This window comes from Gopherus evgoodei, chromosome 14 (assembly GCF_007399415.2).
Source record: "Gopherus evgoodei ecotype Sinaloan lineage chromosome 14, rGopEvg1_v1.p, whole genome shotgun sequence".
Classification (NCBI taxonomy): Eukaryota; Metazoa; Chordata; order Testudines; family Testudinidae; genus Gopherus; species Gopherus evgoodei.
The window spans coordinates 21,016,117-21,038,772 of record NC_044335.1 but is presented as its reverse complement, the minus strand read 5'-3'; the positions used below and the strand labels follow the sequence as shown (position 1 = coordinate 21,038,772).

The window sequence follows — 22,656 nt, the reverse complement described above, 5'->3', positions numbered from 1 at the left end:
ATTCTCCGTGCACTCATGTGAATGAATGCACATGGTGCCTGAAAATGGGAAATCAGGTAATGTTATCTTTACTGATCCCCTCCTCCTCGTAACTGACGATAATAATTACAGTCTCATTTATCCTATATTGGAGTTTTCCATCATCTAACGGGATAGCTTTACATACGTTCTGTTTAACATGGATTCATTTTTATATCTCCCCTCAGTACATTATGAATGTTTATGGAAGGTAATAATGAGCACGGCTGGGGAGCTATTATTCTTGGCATCGGGAGCTGTTATTTGGTTCCTGCTGGTGATTGTCCCGTGGAAATGTCCCCAGATTCTCAGCTGGTGGAAGTTGGCATAGCTCCATTGACTAAGTGGAATTATCCAAGCTGAGGATCTGGCCCTTAGACTTTGTTAACGTGGTAGGTTATTTTTCCACTGATTGTAGGCAGATAAGCCCAGTCTAAATCACACAGGGCCTTTGCTGTGTTTTGCTGGAACCCGAACACAGGATGCTTGTTTTAAAGGGAAGTCGGGTATAGAGAAGCTGGAATGGTGGAGATGTACTGTACTGCTGTCTCACCTTTACAGAAAGTGAAATTCACCCTGTGCAGAGCACTAGAACAGCGCCTGCAAAACGTTCCATAAAACCATTGAAGTGTGGTGTATGCGGGTGCATGGGCCTTGTGCTTCAATAGGGCAATGTGCTACTTTCTTAATGGAAGGAAACCTGAGAGGGAGGAGGTAGGAGCTGTTTGGACAGGCCTCTTCTCATTCCCACACTTAGGGAAGACACTTCCTTGGTGTAGGACAGTTCAGTGAAGCCAATGAAAATGTACCCATCAGCTTAGGGCCACACTAGCCAAATATGGCAAGGACTTCACTTAAACCAAGCTCACTTGTTTCTTGGTTCCACGTCCAGTGACACACACACACGGAGGGTGTTCATACACACAGAGCCAGGCACAACCTGGACATCTTTGGCTTGCTCATGATTGATAAACCCATACGAAAACTGGATGGAAATTGGTTTCCAGCCTCTGGCATGGGGCTCCCCTTCACCACTGGGGTCATGCATGATGTTAGTTCCCTCAGAGAAATGGTGGCCTCATGCTGGAGACTCAGAACCACCATCTGTGATTAAAAACATTGGTTTCAGATATGTATCCCCAGTGGCTTCCTAGCGCAAAGAGCTTCTCACTGCTCAAACTTTCAAGCCGCACAGCTGTGAAAAATGGGGAAGTTTGCCTTTAAAAACCCAAAAGAACCTTAGATGTAAAAAGGATGAGCAGAAGCTAGAAGTCCCAAATCGCAGCTGCATACACAGTGCTGTACCACTGGTAAGCCAATGCCAGGACATGGGCAGCCCTTAGTGATTTGCTCAAAGGACAAGCTGGCTATTGGAGACAGGGCTGCATCTGTTACAGCACAGGGAAAATCCTGCAACATAGGCCTGGTCTACACTGCGGCGGGTGCGTGGGGGGAATCAATCTAAGATACACAACTTCAGCTATGAGAATAGCGTAGCTGAAGTCGATGTATCTTAGATCGACTTAGAATCATTTACTTTGCGTCCTCATGGCGCTGGATCGACGGCCGCGGCACCCTTGTCGACTTCTGCCTCTCGCACTGCTGGAGTTCAGCTGTCGACAGGAGAGTGATCGGGGATCGATTTATCGTGTCTAAACGACACACGATAAATAGATCCTGGATAGATCAATCGCTATCCGCCGATCTGGCGGGTAGTATAGACATACCCATAGACTCAACTGAGTTTTAATTGAAAAAATAATCATCCCAGCTTTCAAATACACATCACACTAGCCAGAAACTACAAGTAGCAAAGAACATAAAACACCAAAGGTTTGGGATCAACTACAAATCTGATCCCGTCCCAGGATTCCCAGCCAGCTTATACTGATCTCCTGATGGACTCAAAATAATGTGGCATCTGGACTTAGAAAAGCTGAAAGAGAAACAGAAGCAAATAATCTTTACCTCAGTTACAACCTGAGGAACCTTTTAAGATGTTTCACTGGCTAATGCTTCACTTTCCAGTACAGTGAAAACCTGCTGGAAAAGAGCAGCATCCTTTACAGCTTCTAGTAACAATCCTACGTGACAGCTCCTCAAGCTTGGGGCCCCTCATACAAAGATTCATTGTCTGGTACTACGTTGCTGATGGCTCTGTCTTCAGAGTATTCTGGAGATCAGAACAGGCAACGGCGTTGACATAGCAGACGTATCCAGCACAAGAACATAACAATCTGGAATCTTCTTTATCTGCAGCTGTCCTCCCAAAATCTCTGGCTGTATTTTCACTGCACAATCTTTTGCACCACTGTTTTCCCTGGTTTTTAGATGGATGCTCTTGATTCCCTGCTCTCCTTGTTTCCAGTGTCTTCCGTACAGCCACTAAGCTCTCCAATGTGTGACTCAGATCCTCAGCTGGTGTAAATTGGCACAACTCCATTGAAGTCAATATGGCGATGCTAATTTATAGAGCTGATGATCTGGCCTTGGGTCACCCGATAACATTAGCTGCTGCTTTGTATCTGAGAAGTGAGGAGTTTATGTCTGCTGAGCTTATTCATAACTGCCGAGTATGAACCGTAACTGATATTCACTGGCAACCAGATGTGTTGTTTTTACTGATGAGACCGATACATGGGCTGCAGTTGTTAGTGCAGAAGCAGTGGGTGCTTTATTTTGTGATCACAGTGACAGTTCTCCGCAGACAACTTTACTTCATTATTTACTGTCAGTCGCTTATTCGCTTTTTTGCCAGAGCCCAGTGCCAGTACTACTCATCAGATGTTCTTCAAAACTTTTACAGATGTTTGCTTTTGATCCAGTTGTAGAATTTTGTCCACAACTTTGTCTCTGGCTACCAATCAACACACTCCATTACACTAATATTACTTATTTAATCCCGGCACGTAACTTAATTCAATCTTCTATATCTATTTAATGGTTTACACCCAGGCCTGGCCAAAGCTAACTAATATGGAAGCGAGCTAGCGATTGACATAACATTGGCATCCATTCCATGTCATCATATGCCTCATGTGTAATGCTGAAAAACCATACTGCAATGTGCAGTTTGAGCTTCAATTTGCCTTTGCAAGTTTTGTCCTCGTTTAACCCTGCACCGGGGGCAGGCCTATCTTTGCCCTGGGAGAGAACTACACCCAGTTATGGTTAGGAAACATCTTGAAATGTCCTGCACGCCGAGGGTCTGTAACATAGAGCAGTGGCTCTCAACCCTTCCAGACTACGGTACCCTTTCAGGAGTCTGATTTCTCTTGCATACCCCCAAGTTTCACCTCATTTAAAAACTACTTGTTTACAGAATCAGACATAAAAATACAAAAGTGTCACAGCACAGTATTGCTGAAAAATTGCTGACTTTCACATATATAATAAAATAAATCATAAAATCATAAATTATACAATAAATAAATTGAAATACAAATATTGTACCTACATTTCATGTATAGTATACAGAGCAGTATAAAGAAGTCGTATGAAATTTCAGTTTGCACTGACTGCTCCAGTGCTTTTTATGTAAAATTAGGCAAATATCTAGATGAGTTGATGTATCCCCTGGAGGACCTCTGCGTACCTCCAGGAGTACACGTATCCCTAGTTCAGAACCACTGTAATAGGGCATGACCACCCTGTAGAGCCTTCTGCTGGCCAAACATGGTGCTGACAGCACTTCCTGACTCCGTTTCTTTCCTCAAGGTGGGTCTCCTCAGCTGTCCATACACTGTGCTGGAGATGCATCTTAGCTCTCTGGCTAAGTTGCAAACAAAACTTATACTCTCCTTGGGTAGCACAAACACAAACTAAAAAGGTTCTTTTACTTTTCATGGGCTTCTCTTTGGCCCACTCTCTGGACTCTGTTCACACCCCTTTTTTGGCTACCTTTCAGAATCTTTCTGGCTCTGGGATAAAGCACTTGGCTCCCAGGCTGGTTCCCTTGGAGTCCCCAGCCTTCTACAGACCCTGGCTCAGGGCCTTCCAGGGGCGTATGACCATTCTCTGCAATTCCACTCAGACTAATCTCTCACTGACTTTCTATAAGGTACAGGTGTCCATGAAGCTATAACCTGATCCTTGTTAGTTCCACTACCTCAGGCTGGGAAGCAATTAATTAATGATGGTACAAACATGACTGGTTCCCCATTGCACTGCACCTTGTATATTCATTTAGGCCAGTGCAAATGAGTGAAATCACTGCTATTTCCATTTGAGAGCATTATATGCTCACTTTACACTGGTGCAAATAAAAGCACAAGGAGAATTAGGCGCAAAGGCTCTGATCTTTTTTTTAGAGTCTCAGCCTGTCCTTCTGTACTGTAAGTGCAAAATTGCAGGTCCCAGTTCAACTCTCAGCTGTGACTGACAACGTGCATGGTTCATTCACAGACCGTCTAGCCGGAGATGAAGGACTCTGCTGGTGGGTTAAGCCAGCTCTAGTGTTGGGCTACCAGCATTGAAGCTCTTCAAGTTTTCTATCCACCTGGTTCTGTGTCTGCCTAATAAGCTTTGAGCAGAGACCAACTTCAGAGATACACATTCCTCCTTGATTAAGGTAAAAAGGATTATCTGGACATGGAGTCAAATGCTGAAGAAACAACAACAAAGGGGAATATTATTCTCTGGAGCTATCTTGATTTAAGAGGAAGGAGCTGCTTCAGAGACAAAGGCTAGATTTGTGCAGCATAAATCAGTGGGGAAAAACATGCTGCTCTGATTTCTGCTTAGCCCTTTTTACTCTTCTGTCTCAAAACACTTAAGCAGCAGAAGAGGCAAAGCTCCCATCAGCTATCCCCTCCCCTCCAGAGCTGCTGGATTCTATTTTCGTATAGTTCTTATTCATCTGCATAGGGATCAGATAGCTTCAGATTTGAGAGATTCCCCAGCACTGTGAAACTGGATCATTGCCAAAGTTTGTTGGGAGGTAAGGAACTGGGGTGAGGTCTGTAAACCCTTTCTAAAGGTGGATTCTGCTTTGGGAGAGTTCCTGAAATGCCAATGGCAGGTGGAGGCAGAAGGGAAGTCTGTGACCAAGGCCAACTGCTAACTGTAAAAATAACCAATGCACTTACAGAATAGGGAACAGCTACAAGATGAGTTAGGAGGCAGCAGCAGGGAGTACTGTTTAGGTGGAATTAACCACAAGGTTTGCAGTCAGACATGTTGAACTGATCATCATTGAATGACTCCTGCTGCACAGGTTTTCATGTGAGGATATTTTTGCGTAGGGATATTAATGTGCATTCAGAGGGCTATTGAATGTGATGTTATTTAACATTTTGCAAATAGAACCACCCGGTATGTGGGTGATTGCACAGGGCTTACTGAAGTGCATAGTGGGATAACTGTCCATGCGTGGTTATTTACTGCATAGGACTGGCAAAGCAGATACATCCCAGATACAGACAAGCAGATTTTTTCCAACTGTACAGATGTGATATCTGACAATGGAGTCTGAGAATCAGCTACGATGAGCACTTGGGAAATTGAGGTGTTCTCCCCCTGCCCTTTCTCTGCAGCCATTGCTGTCCAAATATTTGAACTAAATTGTTTCAGTGATACACTTTTAAATAGTGCTCACCATTCTGAATGGTGAGGCAACCACCCAGAGTTCAAATTTACCTCCTGAAAGTCAAAGGGCCTTTGCTAGAGGAGCTTAACTGACCTGCTCTGCAGTTTTCCGGCACCTACTAACTGTTATGGGTTATAGGGAATTATTCACACTGTATGACAGGTATTATATGGACTTCTTAAAATGCCTCGATTACAGTATTGTGTTATTACAGCATCATGTTTGCAGTGCTGCAAGGACTGGGTTCTTGGAGCTCTTTCTAAAAGCCTCTTTTCGGTGCCTGAATTTCTAGCTGGGAATCAAATGTCTTTGCACAGAGCGAAGTATTGTTTGGAAGCAAAATAATGTAGAGGATTTCTCTCCCAAAGACCTTTTTCTGGTTGGATGATTTTTGTAACGCCCGCCTCCCAAATATAGCATGTACTGTACTCAAGCTAGCACTTCTTGCTCCTTGAAATAGATACCATCTTTTTCAAAATGACTCAGGAAAGGGTTACATTATAGTTTATTATCAGATGTGGTTTGAACTGTGACAAGGAACTAGAGTTGTCAACATTGTATTTCAAAAGTAAGGGTCTGTTTTCTTAGTATCCCTGCCTTACCCCATCTCCTGATATTATTATTTATTATTAATTAATAATACACAGCACTCACCTTCATTCACTAGAGGTATTTCTTGCTGCTTTTTGCAGCACTCAGCAACTCCTGATCTTCTTGTACAGAGATGAAAAATAAGGTACTGTTGGCAACCCTACTAGGAACTGAAATTTATAGGTAGCAATAAACTATTGGGTAACTAACGATCTGCTCCATGAGACCGTATCATCATTCAATACTTTATATTCGTTCCACAGTTCAAATGAGCCTTTCTTCCTTTCCTTCTCCCACCTCTCCCCACTAGATAAGATGACACACAGTATGTTTGCCATGCACATGCTGCCGTGAAGCTCACCTTCCATTTTATTCTTACAGGCAAGCGGATTCTTGTGCTAGCTGCTCCTATCACAGACATGACTCCTAGGTTTATATTGTGCAAATAAAGGTGGTTGTTTTTTAATTAAACAAAACAAAACAAAGGTGCACATTCAGCTTAGATGTAACTCCTGGTGCCAAGCCTTCCCTGCTATTTAATCACATGCTCCCTAGGGATTCAGCAAGAATTGCAATTTATTGTTTAATAAGCATTCTCGTCAGGAATGTGTTTCAGCTGTACCCCAGCCTACCCTTCCATTTGTGGGGGCAAATCAGGTATCTGTCCTACAACTCATATTTGTGCCCACAATTGATGGCAGATGCAGAAAAATATGGGTGCAGTTTTATAGGCACAAATTGTACTTTCTGGGTCTTAGAAATTGCTATTCTATGTCTGTAACCATAGCAGTAATGTTTATATGTGCTGTCTATGTACATTAGCAGATTTAACATTCACTCATTTCTGCAAAGGTAATGATCCAGCTATTCTGATCTCTGTGTAACTAAAGTAGAAGTCTATCAAAGTAGAAGATCAAAATAGGTTCCACGTGTTTAGGGCATGATCCTTCAAATCTTTAGTCATGTAATACTTTACTCATGTGAATACACCTCTCATGAACAAGAACTACTTGTGAGAGAGATTTGCAGGGCTGAGTCCTTAGATTATATTTTCACCTTCTCCCAGTTGAAGGAATTGATTGTTTTGCCTCTCTGCCTTCTGAATCCAGCTGCATTGCAGCTTGCCTGGGAGTCACGGTTACAGTGAGTTATTATAGTTTCATACAGTTATGGAAACTGAACGACTCAGTAAAAAGAAACCCATTTTACATGTCTGTGTTATGCCTTTTACTGAGTGTTTGCAATAGCTGCTGACTGCATTGCTCCTTTGTATGGCATCAGTGCTATATTTTGTGTGAACAGAAAAGTTATTAGAAATCACGTTGATGGGAAACCTACAGTAACTGGGAGCCCTAACTTTTCAATACCTCTTTTAATCCAGAAGAACCAGACCTTGATGTGTTTTGTGTGCATGTATATTTATAAATGATATATTTTGGTTGCTTCACCCACAAATAAAATTACAGCCTTTTCTGAGCATGAGGAATGTACTGCCCAGGTACAGCAGCACCAACGTTACACAACAGTTAAGAATAGGGAGTGAAAAAAATGGGGCCACTTGAAATTCAGCAGGGAACTTAGGTCAGCCAGGAAGTTAATTCCCCAACACAGAATGTAGTCAGTTACTTAAGTCATATATCACCTGCCCAGTGCTGAGGGGCTCATGAAAATCTACTGTAATACATTATTAACCTGTTTCCCTGAGCAGTGGAGGAAGGAACTGATCTAGTGATCTAGTCCTCTGTCCTGAACCTCAGGCAGTTATTTATAGCAGTTCAAAGTGTGTATAAAATGCAGCTAAATCGGAATGGTAATGGTTCACACCCCCTTTGCACTGGTGTAAATAACTGCATAAGGTGCAGCGCAATGGAGAATCTGGTCCAATCTGTCAATGCCTAATTTCTCCATAGCCAGATGTCACAATATTGTATGTGAATTGACCTGTGCTGTGTTATGCAGAAGGTCAGGCCAGATGTTTGTAATGGACAATTCTGTCCTTAAAATCTATGACCTCCAAAACACTCTCTAATCCGCAAACATTGCCTACAGGGATCCCCAAACCGCCACGTCAATGCAATTTGTATATTTGGACAGGCCCACTCACTCATTCTCCTTTGGGACCTTCACAGTTAAAGGGTTTTCTGAACACATGCCAATGATGGAACAGGGAAGGAAAACAGAACCACTCCCACACTGTTTAAGCTGAGTCCAGATAAAGGCTGAACAGGTGTGAATAATTTTTCAATTATATAAAGTTTGAATATGATGGACATTTTTTATGATTGACATTTCACCTAGCACACACCTTTGTTTGCCACCCTATTCTGTACATGCATGAACATGAAAAACTCAAAACAAATCAAATGGATATATGATTATGACCTGTCAGGGAAATTCCATACAATTAACCACATCACTACATAAAGTAGTGAAACTCTATAGCTATTAAAGTCTAGTTCACATACCGGGCAACAAAGTATTCTCAGAACCTTACACTTTTAACTTGTACCAAGTTTATTCCTGTTTAGATTTGTAGGAATCGTGTACTTCAACATGCTCCAGGCCTGAATCCTCATTTATACTCATGTAACTTCATTAACTTCAGTGGAGTCACTCCTGATTTACCTCAGCATGAATAAGAAAGATGTCAGACTCAAATCTGGGCCAGATCCTGTGATAGTCTAAATTCATTCAATGTAGCTATGCTGTTGTAAATCAGGAGTAACTCTTTAAACCAATGGAGTTATAACCATTTACAGTTGGTGGGCCAGATTTGGACCTGATTCTCCTCTCATCCATGCTGGTGTAGATGAGGAGTAATGCCATTCAAGTCAAAGAAGTTACACAACTGTATAACTGGTGTAAATGAGAGTGGGGGCCAGAGGGCCTGTTGATACAGACCTGAATGCTGCAAATTTAAACAGGCACAAAAAACTCAGCACTGGTATTTATATCAGCTGAGGCTTGGTGTCTATTTACAAACACAGAGAACATAAATATGTGTCACACTACTGGATGGTTAATTGTCTGCAATATATTTTATCTTTGAAATAACAACTACAATTAAAATCCAAAGAAATCTTATTAATATTTGTACATTTCCCACAGAAATAAATCAATGCTCCGAAGACAAGAAATAATTCTAAATTTGAACTATCAATGGGCTAATAATACCTAACAGTAGGTGCTCCACATGTGTGTGCAAGAAGAGATGTGCATTGGTGTCTCTGTGTTTAGACCTGCACGTGCGCTGGGTGTGTATTCTGTGAGTGTTAGCTCCAAATCCCGGCGTGTGGCAGAGTTAGCCGCTGCACTCTGTAGCGCTGCGTAGGAGACAAGGGGAAGCAAACCCCAGTTTGTCTAGGCAGCAGAGGTGAGAGTGTTTTCAGTGAGGGCTCGATGGGCACCCAGGGCAGTTCCCTCTTCTCTCCAGCCTCTGACCTCACGTTCATGTGGACTCTGGCAGGTGCGCGGGTGGATCTGGGCATCTCTTTCGAGTCACGCTCTGTCTCAGCCAGCGCCCGGCCACGCTGGAAAGCCGCTGAGGAGCCCGATGCCCGGGGGGGTGTGACCTGGCCCCCCGCCCTGCGCCGGCCCCTGGGGGTGGGTGGGGCGCCGCCCGGCCCCTCTCCCCGCAGCAGCCCCGCTCGCTGCAGTGTCAAAGGGGGAGGGGTCGGCTCCTTCCCGCGGGCCCAGCGCCCGCGATGGCGGGTTAAATGCAGCTGCCGCTGCCCCAGCCCCACTCAGTCCAGGACAGGCCGGCGGCTGGAGCGGGGTCCCCGGGCGCAGCACCCACCTGTACCAGCAGCACGGGGGTGTCCTCCGCCCGCCTTCCGCTCGGCTCCGCAGCCGCCCCTCCGCGCTCTGCAGCCGGCCGAGGTGAGTGAGGGGCTCCGGGGGCAGCGGGGCACCTGCAGAGCAATGCGCAGCGGTGGGCGCAGGAGCGCGGGGCTGCCCCTTGCCGGACCTGCGAACCCCATCCCCGCGGGGCTGTGCCCCCCCCCGTGTCGTTCGCTCTGTGCCCCAGCGGAGAGTGGGGGGCGATCCCCGGTTCTCCCCACCCCAGTGCCCCCCGCCAGCCGGAGGGGAGCGAACCCCTTGGGGGCTTCCCATCCCAGTGCCCCATACCAGACAGGGGAATGATGCCCAAACCCCTCTGTCTCTCCAGTGCAGTGTCCCGTGAATGATCCTGAACCCCCTACGAACTTCCCACCCCAATGCCCCTTGCCAGCCAGAGGGGAGCAATCCTGCTAGGGGCTCCCAGTGCCCAAAGGTCCCTATGCCTTTGGCCCCTTCCAGTGCAAAACCCTTCTTGCCCCCAAGGAGGTGCCCACTCCAAGTGGCCCTGCCTCCTGCTCCAGCCAGAAGGGAACAACTAGACTGTGAGTTCTTTGGGGCAGCAACTGTCTTTTTGTTCTGTGTTTGTACAGCACTTAGCACAAAGGGGGTCCTGTTCCATGTCAGGGATTTGTAGGCGCTACCATCCAGCATGTTCCCTACTACCCCACTTCCCAGCTCCGTGCATGTCAGAGTACTGGAGCTGTCCATGTCTTTGTCTTGTTGGTAGGTGTTGAATGTAGTGGACTGGGCTAAGAATCAGGCCGGATAGAGAGAGGATGGTGTGATGATGAATTGTTTGTATAGCACCAGCAGTGTAGTGGGCACTTGTGCATGGTGTTCATGGTGTCGGGGAATAGTATGGGGGAGGTGATAGAGGTGTATGTCTTAGGAAGAAAATTCCCTTTTAGCTCAGTCCCCTCCACTCCCCCACGTGCCTGCAAAATGTAGGAGCTGCTGTCTGCTTGATCAGAGAACCTAGCTGTTGCAACCTCTCTGCTCAGTCTGACACCCAGGAAAGCTGGGAAGTTTATAAAGAGTTAGTCCAGCTTAATTCTCAGGGGAGCTGAGTCCCAGAATGGTGCTTGGAGGAGCAGAAGCTCTCAGGAGCTAAGACATGGAATGGTGCTTGCAGACAGCTGAGCCTGGGCATGGTGCTCAGAGAGAGTGGGAGCTCACAGGGGCTGAGACCTGGCATGTCACTTGGAGGGTGCAGGAGCCTAGCTCAAGGACAGGCTTATAGGAAGCTGGTGCTCCCAGGAGCAAAGACCTGACATGGTGTTCAGAGGTAGCAGGAGCTCCTGGGATCTGAGATCTAACACCATGGTCAAAGGGAGCAGGAGCTCCCAAGGGCCGGGTCTGGAGGCATCATTGAGAAGAGGTGAGAGGTGAGTTCCCAGGAGCAAAGTCCTGGCCCCAGAGCTCAGAAGGAGCGGAGTCCCAGCATCTCTCCTGCATTAAAAACTGCCTGAGTGAGAAGAAAGAAAGGATGCAAAGATCTGAAGAATGAAGTACCTGGTCAGTGGGAATACAGTGTGAAGGAAAACCAGAGAAGGAAGGAAGGGATCTGCGCTGCACAGCTTTTGCCTGTTTTCCCTGAGACCTTGGTATGCCAAGAATCAACTTTCTTCTCTGCCTGCCACCTTATGGTCTCCACTCAGGTTCAGATCTAAACTGCAGCAATCCAGGGCTCCCCACTCTTTCCTTCCCACGTGGAGTGCGCTTCACTGGGGATGTGGTGCTGGGAATCACTGAGCATGCTCAAAAATCTGTATGTTGCAATTTAGGAATAATGTGGGCGACCTACTCTGTCTCTGGAATACTTTTCAGCTCTCTTTATATTCATATTGGAGATTATGCTTCAGTAAGATGTTCCCAATTGTGTGGGTAACTGATTTTACACTTCATGTTCACCATCTGCCTGTATTAGGATGGTTCCTGCAGATACTATCCAGAATCTGATTTGACAATGTGGTATACAAACTCATATACATGTCCCGTGATGTAGCATACCAAGCATTAGAACGTCTGGGTTGTCTAACAAGATATGCACATAATTGTGCTCTTAATTTGTTTGCACTGTTACTGCACTCATACATGCAAACCGGATAATTGCATAGGCAGATGGTAATTATATATATTTGCATAAGCATGCAATCATGATAATTATGCAGGAGAATTAGGTATTCAGTTATGTGTACATTTCACAAGAGCAATTATGCAGCTAATTCGTTTGGAAAATTAGAGTGTTATACATTCGTAGTATCTGTGCTAATATGCAATAATCTGAACTAAACCAAATTAAGCAGATGTGGAACATGAAGTTATTTGCTGTTTTGCATTGTGCAGCATGGAGCCAGGGCAGCATTTGTGATGGTGCAGAGAATCATTGGGGATTCATCAGGAGGCTAGCATGCAAAGGAACACTGTAATTTGAAAGGAGCCTACCGCATATATAAAGTGACATGGGAGACGAGCTCCTGGGATTAATACAGGTTTACTTGGACCACAGCTGCCAGAAAATGTATCAGTTTAATATTGAGAATGTAGGGTCTATTCACGGACTAAGAAAGCCAGTGGGACTTCTGCCTCATTTGAGCTCCAATTGCATGTGGGCTAAAGTTGTTACATTAAAGTTCCCTGCATAGGTGACCAGACAGCAAATGTGAAAAATCGGGACAGGGGATGGGAGGGGAGGGTTAATAGGAACCTATAAAAGAAAAAGACCCAAAAATCCAGACTATCCCTATAAATTCAGGACATCTGGTCACCCTATCCCTGCAGAAGCTTCTCCTTACCTTATAGAGGAGCCTTTGATAATGAACAGCAGATTTTGTAATAATAATAAGAATTAATAATAGGCACTGAACATGTAGTTCAGAACTACCATTACAAATTGAGTTTCAGAAGCAGGTCTGAATGTTCCATTCTGGGATGTCATTAGATTTGCCTTCGATTTTTGCAAATATCCAGAGCAAAATCCTGCTCTCAGATCTACGTGGTAACTCTCAACTTTGATTTTCTTCTCTCTCATGGCTCAGTGAAGTGAATGGATCTTCTGTATCTGGAAGGCATGCAGAAGAGTTTGGTAATTTTGGTAAAATGACACTTTGTGTCTAAGCAGACAGGCCATTACTGCATTCAGCTGGAAATGTTATTCAAACACTATCATAAATTCCACGAAAAGGAAGAATTAAAAACCATTTAATTAGATTAGACAGACTGGAGCTTGGGAGTTGCCTTTAAAGATGTTTTCGTTGGTGCTAACTAGGCTGCACTTGCAGGCAGTTTGTGGTCCTTGAGGGGCCTAGTGCTGTGATTGCTCCTAATACAGTATTTCCCTGGAGGTTTCCAGCAGGGGTTGAAGGTTTTTGAGGGAAATATTTGCTTAAACCGTTTATAAGTTTCCAGTGGGGCCCCTTTGTTAGATTTCTGAACAATGCCTCCCCCTTGTTAAAACCCAGAAAAATCATAAAATGAAATTTACAAATGTTTGAATGAACAGGGCTGAAGCTTATGAAGGATGGGGTGCAATAATGTAGTGCGTGTGTGAGTGAGTGATGGCCAGATGCTAGTCTGAGTAATTAAGAGGGAAAAAGTGTTTGTGAAAATAATTCAGTTGTGTTTTTAGAGAAACTTCTTGGAAATCTGCTGTTTCCAAAGAAACCGACTCACCACTTTGTACCAAAAGTCAAACACAAGCATCACCTGGGAATGGTATAGTGCTGAGCTGCCCATTTGACTTGTTGGCAGTAATAATTATCTAATGTAATAACTTTATCTCCACCTCTGACCATATGGTAGCAGCTGGAACATCTGGGTTCAATCCACTTAATGTGAACTCGCCAAGATTTTAATCAGAGCTGGTATAAGGATTTCATTCAGAGGTCAGTCACTGAAACCCAGCATTCACACTTCTTTGTTACCTGCTGCTGGGGTTGGATGAATTGGTCCTCTGTAGGTATTTGCAACACAGACATAGCTTTCAGTGTCATGTAACATTTTTAGCGGTTAGAAGGGTTCTTTTCCCTTTCCAGTCTTGGCAAGATAAGGTTCTAAAAATAGCCCAGTTAAAACAGGGAATGGTATAGAAATGTGCATAGAATATTTAAATAAAAATGATACAAAGAGTTCAAAGCGTCAGTTGTTGGTCATTGGGGGCAACATACAGAGTATGCTACACAGGCTACATGTTCTGGTTTTTTGGAGGTTTTTTGGTCAGGATAAAATTGTAGAGCATCTTGTTTCAGTTTGAACTTCAATAAACTCACAGTAAAATGACAAAATATTGTATTCCATCTCTAAATGCAATATTGTAGGAGTAGGCAAAAATCATGCTTCTGTTCTTGGGTTTCTATTTTGCTGGGGTCTGGTGAGCCTCTTCTGTCAAGCAGAGGTGTGTGTGTGATGGGAGAAAATTGCTAAAATGCCCCTATTTGTAGATACTTATATGGACCACTCTTTCCACAACAAATTTAAGCATCTTATAATCTTGAATGCTTTCAACCTTGTAATACCTCTCGCAAGATGGAGAAGTGCTATTACGCCAATTTACAGATGATAAACTGAGGCATAGAGATGCTAAGTGACTTGCCCAAGCTCACATGGGAAGTCTGTGACAGAGCAGGGAACTGAATGCTGGTCTGCCAAGACTCAGGCTACTACTGGGCTATCACTGGACTACCACAGGACTATCTTTCCCCTCTTCAGTGGTGGGATTTTGGTGTGCTTGATGAACTGTCTAAATCCATTAGTAGAGTACGTTGGGCTTTCTTCCCTATGCAGAATAAATTTGTAGAATCTATCAATCATATCGTAAGGCACCTAATATCTTAATATCTAAGCTCCTTTCTCTTTTTTTGACCACAGTAACCTATCTTTTCAAGGGTATATTCTCTTAAACACTGTTCATGATCGGTATAAAACATCCAAGTGCGTATATACTTCAAATTCACTATTTAAAAGCATGAGACCATTTTTCATGTTTTTGCATTTAGAAATAAGGACTTGGAGGAGAAGGCTAGTTTGTACCTTCAGGAGACTGAAGGCAGGGTGAGGTGTAAGTGGTTAACTGGTGACACAGGAGCTACAGTTCATGGAAGGGTTGCTGTTCCTTAGTAAGGATTTTATTTTAAAGGTGGGATGTGGTGGAGCGGCAAGATTGTCCCATTGAGTTGCAGAGAAACTGGTGTCTCAGGTGGAAGGTAACTGCATCTTTCAGACCCAAACTTCACATACTTCCCTAGATGCTCATGTGATCCGTTTTGTTCAGTTCTGCTGGGTCTCACACCTGGGCATGTTAGGAACCTTGGTCATTTTCCAATGAGCTCTTTAGCACAAGTCAAGATAGCATTTTGTATAGCAGAAGCATTTCACATAGATTTGCAAGTCCTGTTATTTGGAAAGTCTTTGGCTCAAGAGAACCCTTTTCCCGATTGTACGGTAAGAGGAGAGGTTCAAGTTTACTATAGGTTTGCACAAACCAGATAGAGGACGTGTGGCTATATTGAAATTACTATGTGATTTTTTCCTGGAGAATGCAGCTTTGTGTCAAAACTCTCTGGAGAACATGAGGAGCAGCCTCAGAATATTCCTGGATCCCCAGATGCAGCAAAAAAGTTTGCATGCAGCTCTGATGAGAACTTTGTGAACACAAGCCGAGTTAGCACAAATTACAGCTGGTTCACACATGCAGGTCAGAGGCAAACCAGGGCTGATTTCAGATTCGTCTGAGGTTCAAGTCAAATGCTTCTCAGCAGGGATCTAAATCCTGCTTTGTGGAATTGTAGAGACATCTGCTGAGTGTTTCCATTATGTGCTTCTGTGGGCACATCTACCCTACAGCTGGGAGTATGCTTCACAGCTTGAGTAGACAAACACGTTCTAGTTAGATGGAGCAGTAATGCAGGCTACAGGAGTGTGGTTTCTAAAGTGCACTAAGGTGTTGCACGTAAATTGGTCCATATAGGTCCTGCTGGTGTGCACTAAAGGTTCCCAAGTGCGTTGTTTGAAAGAGTACTACATTAAAGCGCTCTAGGGAGCATTGCAAAGAGATTATGTATGACGTTATATACTGCCATACTGAGTAATGTATGTTGTATACATTATTCATTACAGTATTTACAAAGGGAGCCTTGAAACTCCCAATTTTTAAATATCTACATAAAATGCAAAAATTGCTAAAAAATAACCCCCCAAAATGAAATTAATAACCCAGCAAAACAGAAGCAGATTATATGAATGTTAATGATATATTACATTTAACATTATATTTAATATTGTATTACACTATTTTGACGTCATCAGAATGAAATGATTTAACATGATTGAAATGAAACATTTTGATGTTTCCTGGCTGATACTTTTCAGAATTTCAGTTCTGTGCTAAATTCAGAATTTTGCCATTTTGTTCCTAATTCAGAATGAAAACAGCTTTTGAAATGTTGGAATTTCCTGCAAGACAGAAATTCCTTTCTCCAGCCAGCTCTAGTGTTCAGTTTCTTCCTTGTCTGAAGGTACCAGGAGAAGCTGCGAATGTTGCACTGCAGGGCAGACGCTTCTGTGTGTACAAACAGAAAGCGTCCAACCCTCTGGTAGCTGGTTGTCCTCTTTACATGCCAGTAGAATGTCAGGAAGTATCTGGAATGTCTGGCAACAGGGCAAATGCGTCTCTATAGATATACCTGGAGTGCCTGGCAGCACTTCTTACTATAAAGAGTCCTTTGCAGAGACTTGTCTGGTTTGGGATGGGGTGTCCAGCCAGAGGATATGGAAGAATAATCACCGACCTAATGAGAACCATTTGCTCATCTCATCTTTGCTCCTCTCTGTTGTGCTGTGGGTATCTGAGAGCAGACACCTGCTGTAGCTACTGTTCTGTCTTTTTCTTTCACTTGGTTTATATAAGTCTCCAGTTGTGTGAACTAAGCACAGCTGGTGGGGAAGGCAATGTTAAACCCCAGCCTCTTTTACCATGCTTCTGAAAAGGAGTCCTGCAAAGCTGTGTGTTACTGTTACACATAAGATGCGTGTGTGTGTGTGTGTGTGTGTGTGTGTCTGTGTAGAATTTGGGTCTTGGAGGATAAAAATGACTCCCAAAACATTAGAAAGAATTGGGATTTGCTTCCCCACTAGTGAAAAGAACTGGAATTTAATGCAACATAGAAAAGCGTCACCCCTCCATTAAACCAGTACTGGCCCATTATTATTGTATTATGGTAGCAATCTAGCGGCCCGAGTCACAGACCAGGGTCCCATTATGCTAGGTACTGTACAAACACAGAACAAAAAAGTCACTGCCGCGAGGAATCTGCAATCCCAGTGCATTTGTGGGGAGTTAGCATTGCCAAAGGCACAGTACAACGGTGCTGTGCTCATCCTGTCCAGCAGCTCTACCCAATGCGTAACTGATCTCTTGTCATGAGACTGTTCACCTCTCAGCCCAGCTGCTTAAATTGCCTCTCCCCTGCCTTCTCCCAGGATCCTCAGGAACGGAGGAGCTGCCTCTTTTTAGTTTTGCACATGGCAGGTATTTGTGTATAGGGTTATTAGGCCAGAATGGGAAGGAAGTAGCTGAATAATAGTGTATGTTTTGGGGGCCAGAGCCCTAATTTCCAGTAAGAGAGGGATTAACCCTTTGCTCAGACTCACACAGGGGCGCAGGGGAAGTGATGAAGCAGGGCTGGGGAGAAATGGCTCCATCAGACTTGGGGGTAGAGGGGAAGAGGCAGGGAACGCTATAAGAACAGCTTCTTGCAAAGCAGAAAGGCCAGGTGCCTGCACCCAGGGAGTACAGGGTTTTCCACGTGGGAAAGGGGCTGTGTGACTGTTTGGTTTTCCATTTCCTTTATGCAGTGAGCACACCTGAGAGCCACTGGAGAATGAAGATGCTTGTGACTTGTTTTGGTTGATCCCTATGCCAACTTCCATGCTCAGTGTGCTGTTAGTGTTGCTAAGTGTGGGCATAATGTAGCCAACCAGGGAGGAGTATGGACACAAAGCCCACCCTGGCATGAGTAAAAAATCAGCCAAGTAGTCTGCTCACCCGGGCTTTGCAGCCTGACTGATCTAATGACGGCTCAGCTAGAGGTTGCTCTGTGGGAACCAGGAGACCTGGCTTCCAGGCTTTGCGAAGGACCTGCTGTGTGACCTTGGCAAATCACCTCTGTGGCATAGCTTCCCTCTCTGTGCAATGGGGGGGATGATACTGACCCACCCTACTTTCAGATCTGTAGATACAATGCTTATAAAAGACCATAGTATTATTATGTCTACTAGAGCTGAGTGCAGACAGGCAGTTCCCTTGCACGCAGGATTTAGATAGGCCACAAGTTGGTTTTGTTCTGATTAGGAACGAAAGCCAAATATTACAAAATTCTTCATGAAGGGAATGGAGTCCCAGCTCTGGGGCAGTCCACTTGGTGGATTGCTAGGGACCCAAGGAGACCCTCCCCAGTAAACAGTTCGTGACAGTCCACAAAGCTGGCTGCCCCAGAGTTGCGGCCCTTAGAAGCTTCGATTCCAGCAAAACCTGCCTTCAAAACCTGACTGGCAGCCAGGCCTCCATTGGAACTCCATTGGAACTCCATCTGGGTTCCATCAGAACTTCGGCAAAATCCGACTGTCTCTGTGGCACATTTCAGTTTCTCCAAATGGGCAAATTCTGACAAAACAATGTTTAGTTGGAATTTTTCCAGTCAGCTCTAATTATTGATTTTTGTCCCCGGTGTACATACCAGGTGGTACTGGAGCAGCTTATGAAACTTTCTGGCTATTGTCCTTCCTTGTCCTCCACCAACTTTCCCATAAGTCTTTCTCATGTGTACTTTAAGAGTGACTGGCACCCAATCAAAGACCCTTGGGGAAATGCCCCATTCTCCTCTGGTCCTTGATCTCAATCTGGCCATTTTTGCTATTGCCATTTTAGCAGGTGGCACATGCCGTTCTGAGTCTGAGACTTGTTTGCTCCTGAGGTTGTTGAGTAAAGCAGCAGAAATCCCAGAAATGCAGACAAGCTGTGTGAGTCACAGGAACACCATGGCAAGTCCAAGTGAAATGGCTGTGATTCCCGGGGTCTAATCCAGAATCCATTTCTCTGCCTAAAACACTGGGGTCAGAGATTTTTCTCAGTCTGCGAAAGTGCTTCAGCCCTCTGCGACTTTCATCCCCTCTCTCATCCACCCACTCACTCTCACGTAGAGTCCAATAGGCAAAACCCTCCCAGCCTATGATAGCAACTGGAATACAGAGCTGATCTGCATCCCCAGGGCTTTCAGATCCCTGACCTGTGATTATGGGTCAGAAGTGGAATATTCCAAATGTTTCTATTAACCTGTAGCTAGGAAACGAATCGCCAAAGAGCCACACTGAAATCTGAAGCTGCTGTTTTTCCTGAGAGTCAGGATTTGGCAGATAATCCAGACAGACAGAGGCAATCTGAGCAGAGAGCAATGCAAGAAAGTTGGCACTGTGCTCGGATGTGCCAGCATGTGTGGAAGCAGCAACACGCACAGGGTGTTGAAATGACATACCTGTTTGCCCTGGGGGATCCATCGTGAAGTGGGGGAGGCCTCCCAGCCAGTGATCGCTCTGTGATTTGAGAGGAGTCTGGAGCCACCATCTACCCTTCTGTTGCGTGCTTTTCCTGTGCTGATCTCTTTTGCTCACGTATCAACCACCAGGTTGAGGCATCCTTCTGCCCAGTGCAAAGCAGGTGATTATTTATGTCCTTGTGCAGCTCTGAAAGTCAAAGAACTTCTGTCTTGGCACCCCTCTTGTTTTGGAAACGTTTTTGTCTCCTTTGCCTGAGCCGAGGTCCCTATCACTCAGTGGTGCTGGAACAGCTCCCAGCAGCCTTTACCTTGAGCAATCACACCCTGACTGTATCTCTTTCACTTTATAGCTGGGTCGTTATCTCCAAGGTCTCCTGATTATTTCCTAATTTTTCAGTCCTGCCCAGTATTTGCTCTTCCTTTCAGCACCTGTTTCCCAGCTGCCTGCTTCCCACACAGCTCTCGCCTCTGCCAGGCAAACAGCAGTAGTGGCAGAGGGAGACGGGGCAGAGCAGAGAAGGGAAAGAGAGTCAAACAGGCATAGCCCAGCAGGCAAATCCCATCTCTCCCCTGGGAGGGAGGAATGAAGAAATGACCGGGGTCACCCTGTGGGCTGTCATGGGTGCATGGCATGTCAACAGCTGGGACAGATGCACCGTCTCTGAGCTGACACTGCTATCCTAATCATGGCCTCAGGCAGTATAAGCTGTGCTGCAGGGCCAGTATGCGGTAATGCCTGATGTCATGACTGGAATGCGGCATGCATTATTATTACACAGACCCACCCCAGGTAGACATTAACCTCCTCCAGCCCACTGGAACTTTAAGAATGATTAAAGAATTAAGAGGATTTAAAAAAATCCCCAGCTGTGTTTTTTCTTGTTAGTTTCTCTCCCTTACAGTTCATTCTTCTGTCTGTGCTGGCTTTGAAGTTACCCAGATACCAACAAACCTAGGCTCCATGGCAGCCTGCCACTGGAGTAAAGTATGGACTCTAGAAACCTACAGAAATGTTATGCATGGCACAGTTGCCTAGAAATGTTTTCTGGTTAGCAACTGCTTTTTCCAAGAAAAATACCTCTGGAAAAAAAATCTATTAAAAAGGGGTGAAATGAAACAGATTTCGTTGGGGACCAAGTGTTTCCTGCAGACTATTTCACTTTCAGATGTTTAGCTGCATCAGAGCAAGTGCCACTAAACTGTGTCAGCCTGTGTCAAAGAAGGCGGGTGACTAACGTGATGTGCTAATTTAATACCTTCATACTGCACATTTCAGGAATATGCATTCCAAGCTGCAAGCACACTTGCATTGCTCAGAAAGATTCATCACATTATAGATTTTAAGGGCAGGAAGGATCATTATGATCTTCTAATCTCCTGTCTTGCATAACACAAGCCAGAGAACCTCACCAAGTAATTCCTCCACCAAGCCCATAACTTCTGGTTGATCTTTAGCTCTCTTTTTAGAAAGGTATCTAATCTTGATTTAGAGACTTCAAGTGATGGAGAATCCTCTACATCCCTAGGTATGTTGTTTGAGTGCTTCATTAGGCTCACTGCTAAAAACTTGTGCCTTGTTTCTAATCTGAATTTGTCTAGCTTCAGCTTCCAACCATTGGATCTCATTATGACCTTTTCGCTAGATTGTAGCTCTTTTCTGACTTTCAGTCCTTTCCAGTTTTTCAACATCCTTTCTGAAGTGTGGACACCAGAATTGGAAACAGTGTTAAGGATACAGCTTTAAAGCTACTAACTGGACCTGCTTCCTTACAAGAGATTGATTCAGGGCTTGTATATTACCAGTTGGCGGTTAAATGAACACTCAAGTGATTAGTTATGACTGCAACCTTAGAGCGCCAAATAAATATTTACAGCTGATTATTCTTAAAATGACATTGAAAAAATTGCTTTTTTATATTCTTGACTCCGTAAACGGCGCTGCCTCTTTCACAGGGAGATAGCTTATTAACAATATTTTCCAGCTCGGGGGCATAAATCTAACTTGCCCCACAACAATTTGAAGAGACTGATTTCCAAGGTGTAGGAGAATAGGAACTGCCCTACAGAATGAAATCAGTGGACCATCTATTCTGATACCCTGTTTCCAACAGAGGCCAGAGCCAGATGATTCAGAGGAAGGTATAAAACAGTAAAAAGGTGTCCTCGTAAACAAAAATTATGAAGTAACATAAGTAGAAAGAATCTTCTTAGCTGCAGGAAGTTGTGGTTGTTTTTTGTCCTGGAGGTATGGACTGGTATTGGAACCATGAGGGCTCTAACGGGAAAGAGAGCTCTCTCAGTCCTACACTTCATAGGTTGACTCTAAGAATATTTACATGGCCAGTATTGCAACTGCAATTATTATCCAGGTAAATGTCTGCAGAAATTAGGCATGCAAATACACACCTATTTTGCATACTTGAAAGTATGCCGGCATTCCTGAAAATCTAGGCCCTAAATATTTTGTAGTGATTTTGTTTTTTTGGTAATTAGATGAAGAGAATAGAATCTGACCCACACCATAATGAAGTTTTCCTTTAATCATAAGGCAGGGAGATCATCTTCCAGATAATGGCTTCATCGTCTGATTTACAGATTGACCCAAACCAACACCACCTTTGGCATGGTCCATGGCTTTGGGAACCTATCATTTCTGAAGTGCCCTAGTTCAATATCATGTTGTAGTTCAACATTCTGTGACTCCAGATGACACTAGTCTTGGAGTGTTCTCCTCTGGTGCCCTGGCTGTAGCTCCAGGCAATGCCAGTGACATATCTGCCTCTGCTGGTAACGAATTACTGGTCTAAATGATCTTTAAAACTTATTCTGACTGACATTCCTCTCTCTAAAGCAATCCCATAATAAGGATTTATCCCAAATCTGAGCAAAAGACAGAGAGACCACTGGTTCAACTTCAGGGGCTGAAGTGACTTACACAATCAATTTGTTTGTATTCCAAAGAGATGGTGCCTTAAAACCTCTCTTTTATCTCCTTAAGGTGATATTTCCGGAGACGTGCCTGTTATTTCCTTTCCCTGGCTCTGAATCAGATAACATGCAAACAAACCGCAC

At 44.4% G+C, this 22,656-nt stretch overlaps 2 protein-coding genes across 9 annotated transcripts in view; one reads left to right on the top strand and one right to left on the bottom strand.

The window, feature by feature from the left end:
* RBPJL (recombination signal binding protein for immunoglobulin kappa J region like) overlaps positions 1 to 19,644 on the bottom strand; it is a 35,387-nt gene extending 15,743 nt beyond the window's left edge. For all 3 annotated transcript variants that reach the window (XM_030533654.1, XM_030533656.1, XM_030533655.1), the window contains exons 1-2: positions 19,564 to 19,644; positions 9,993 to 10,107 (exon numbers count right to left, since the gene is read on the bottom strand). In XM_030533654.1, the coding sequence (XP_030389514.1) occupies positions 9,993 to 10,107; positions 19,564 to 19,585 (137 nt within the window). In that variant the 5' untranslated portion in view covers positions 19,586 to 19,644. The remainder of the gene's footprint in view (positions 1 to 9,992; positions 10,108 to 19,563) is intronic.
* The window catches only part of MATN4 (matrilin 4), a 30,860-nt gene continuing 17,713 nt past the window's right edge, over positions 9,510 to 22,656 (top strand). For 3 of the 6 annotated variants that reach the window (XM_030533652.1, XM_030533651.1, XM_030533647.1), the window contains exon 1: positions 10,000 to 10,075. The gene's annotated coding sequence lies outside the window, so the exon portion shown is untranslated. Of the gene's footprint in view, positions 9,570 to 9,999; positions 10,076 to 19,688; positions 19,746 to 22,656 lie in introns of those variants that run through there. The other 3 variants (XM_030533649.1, XM_030533653.1, XM_030533650.1) reach the window with 3 other exon arrangements.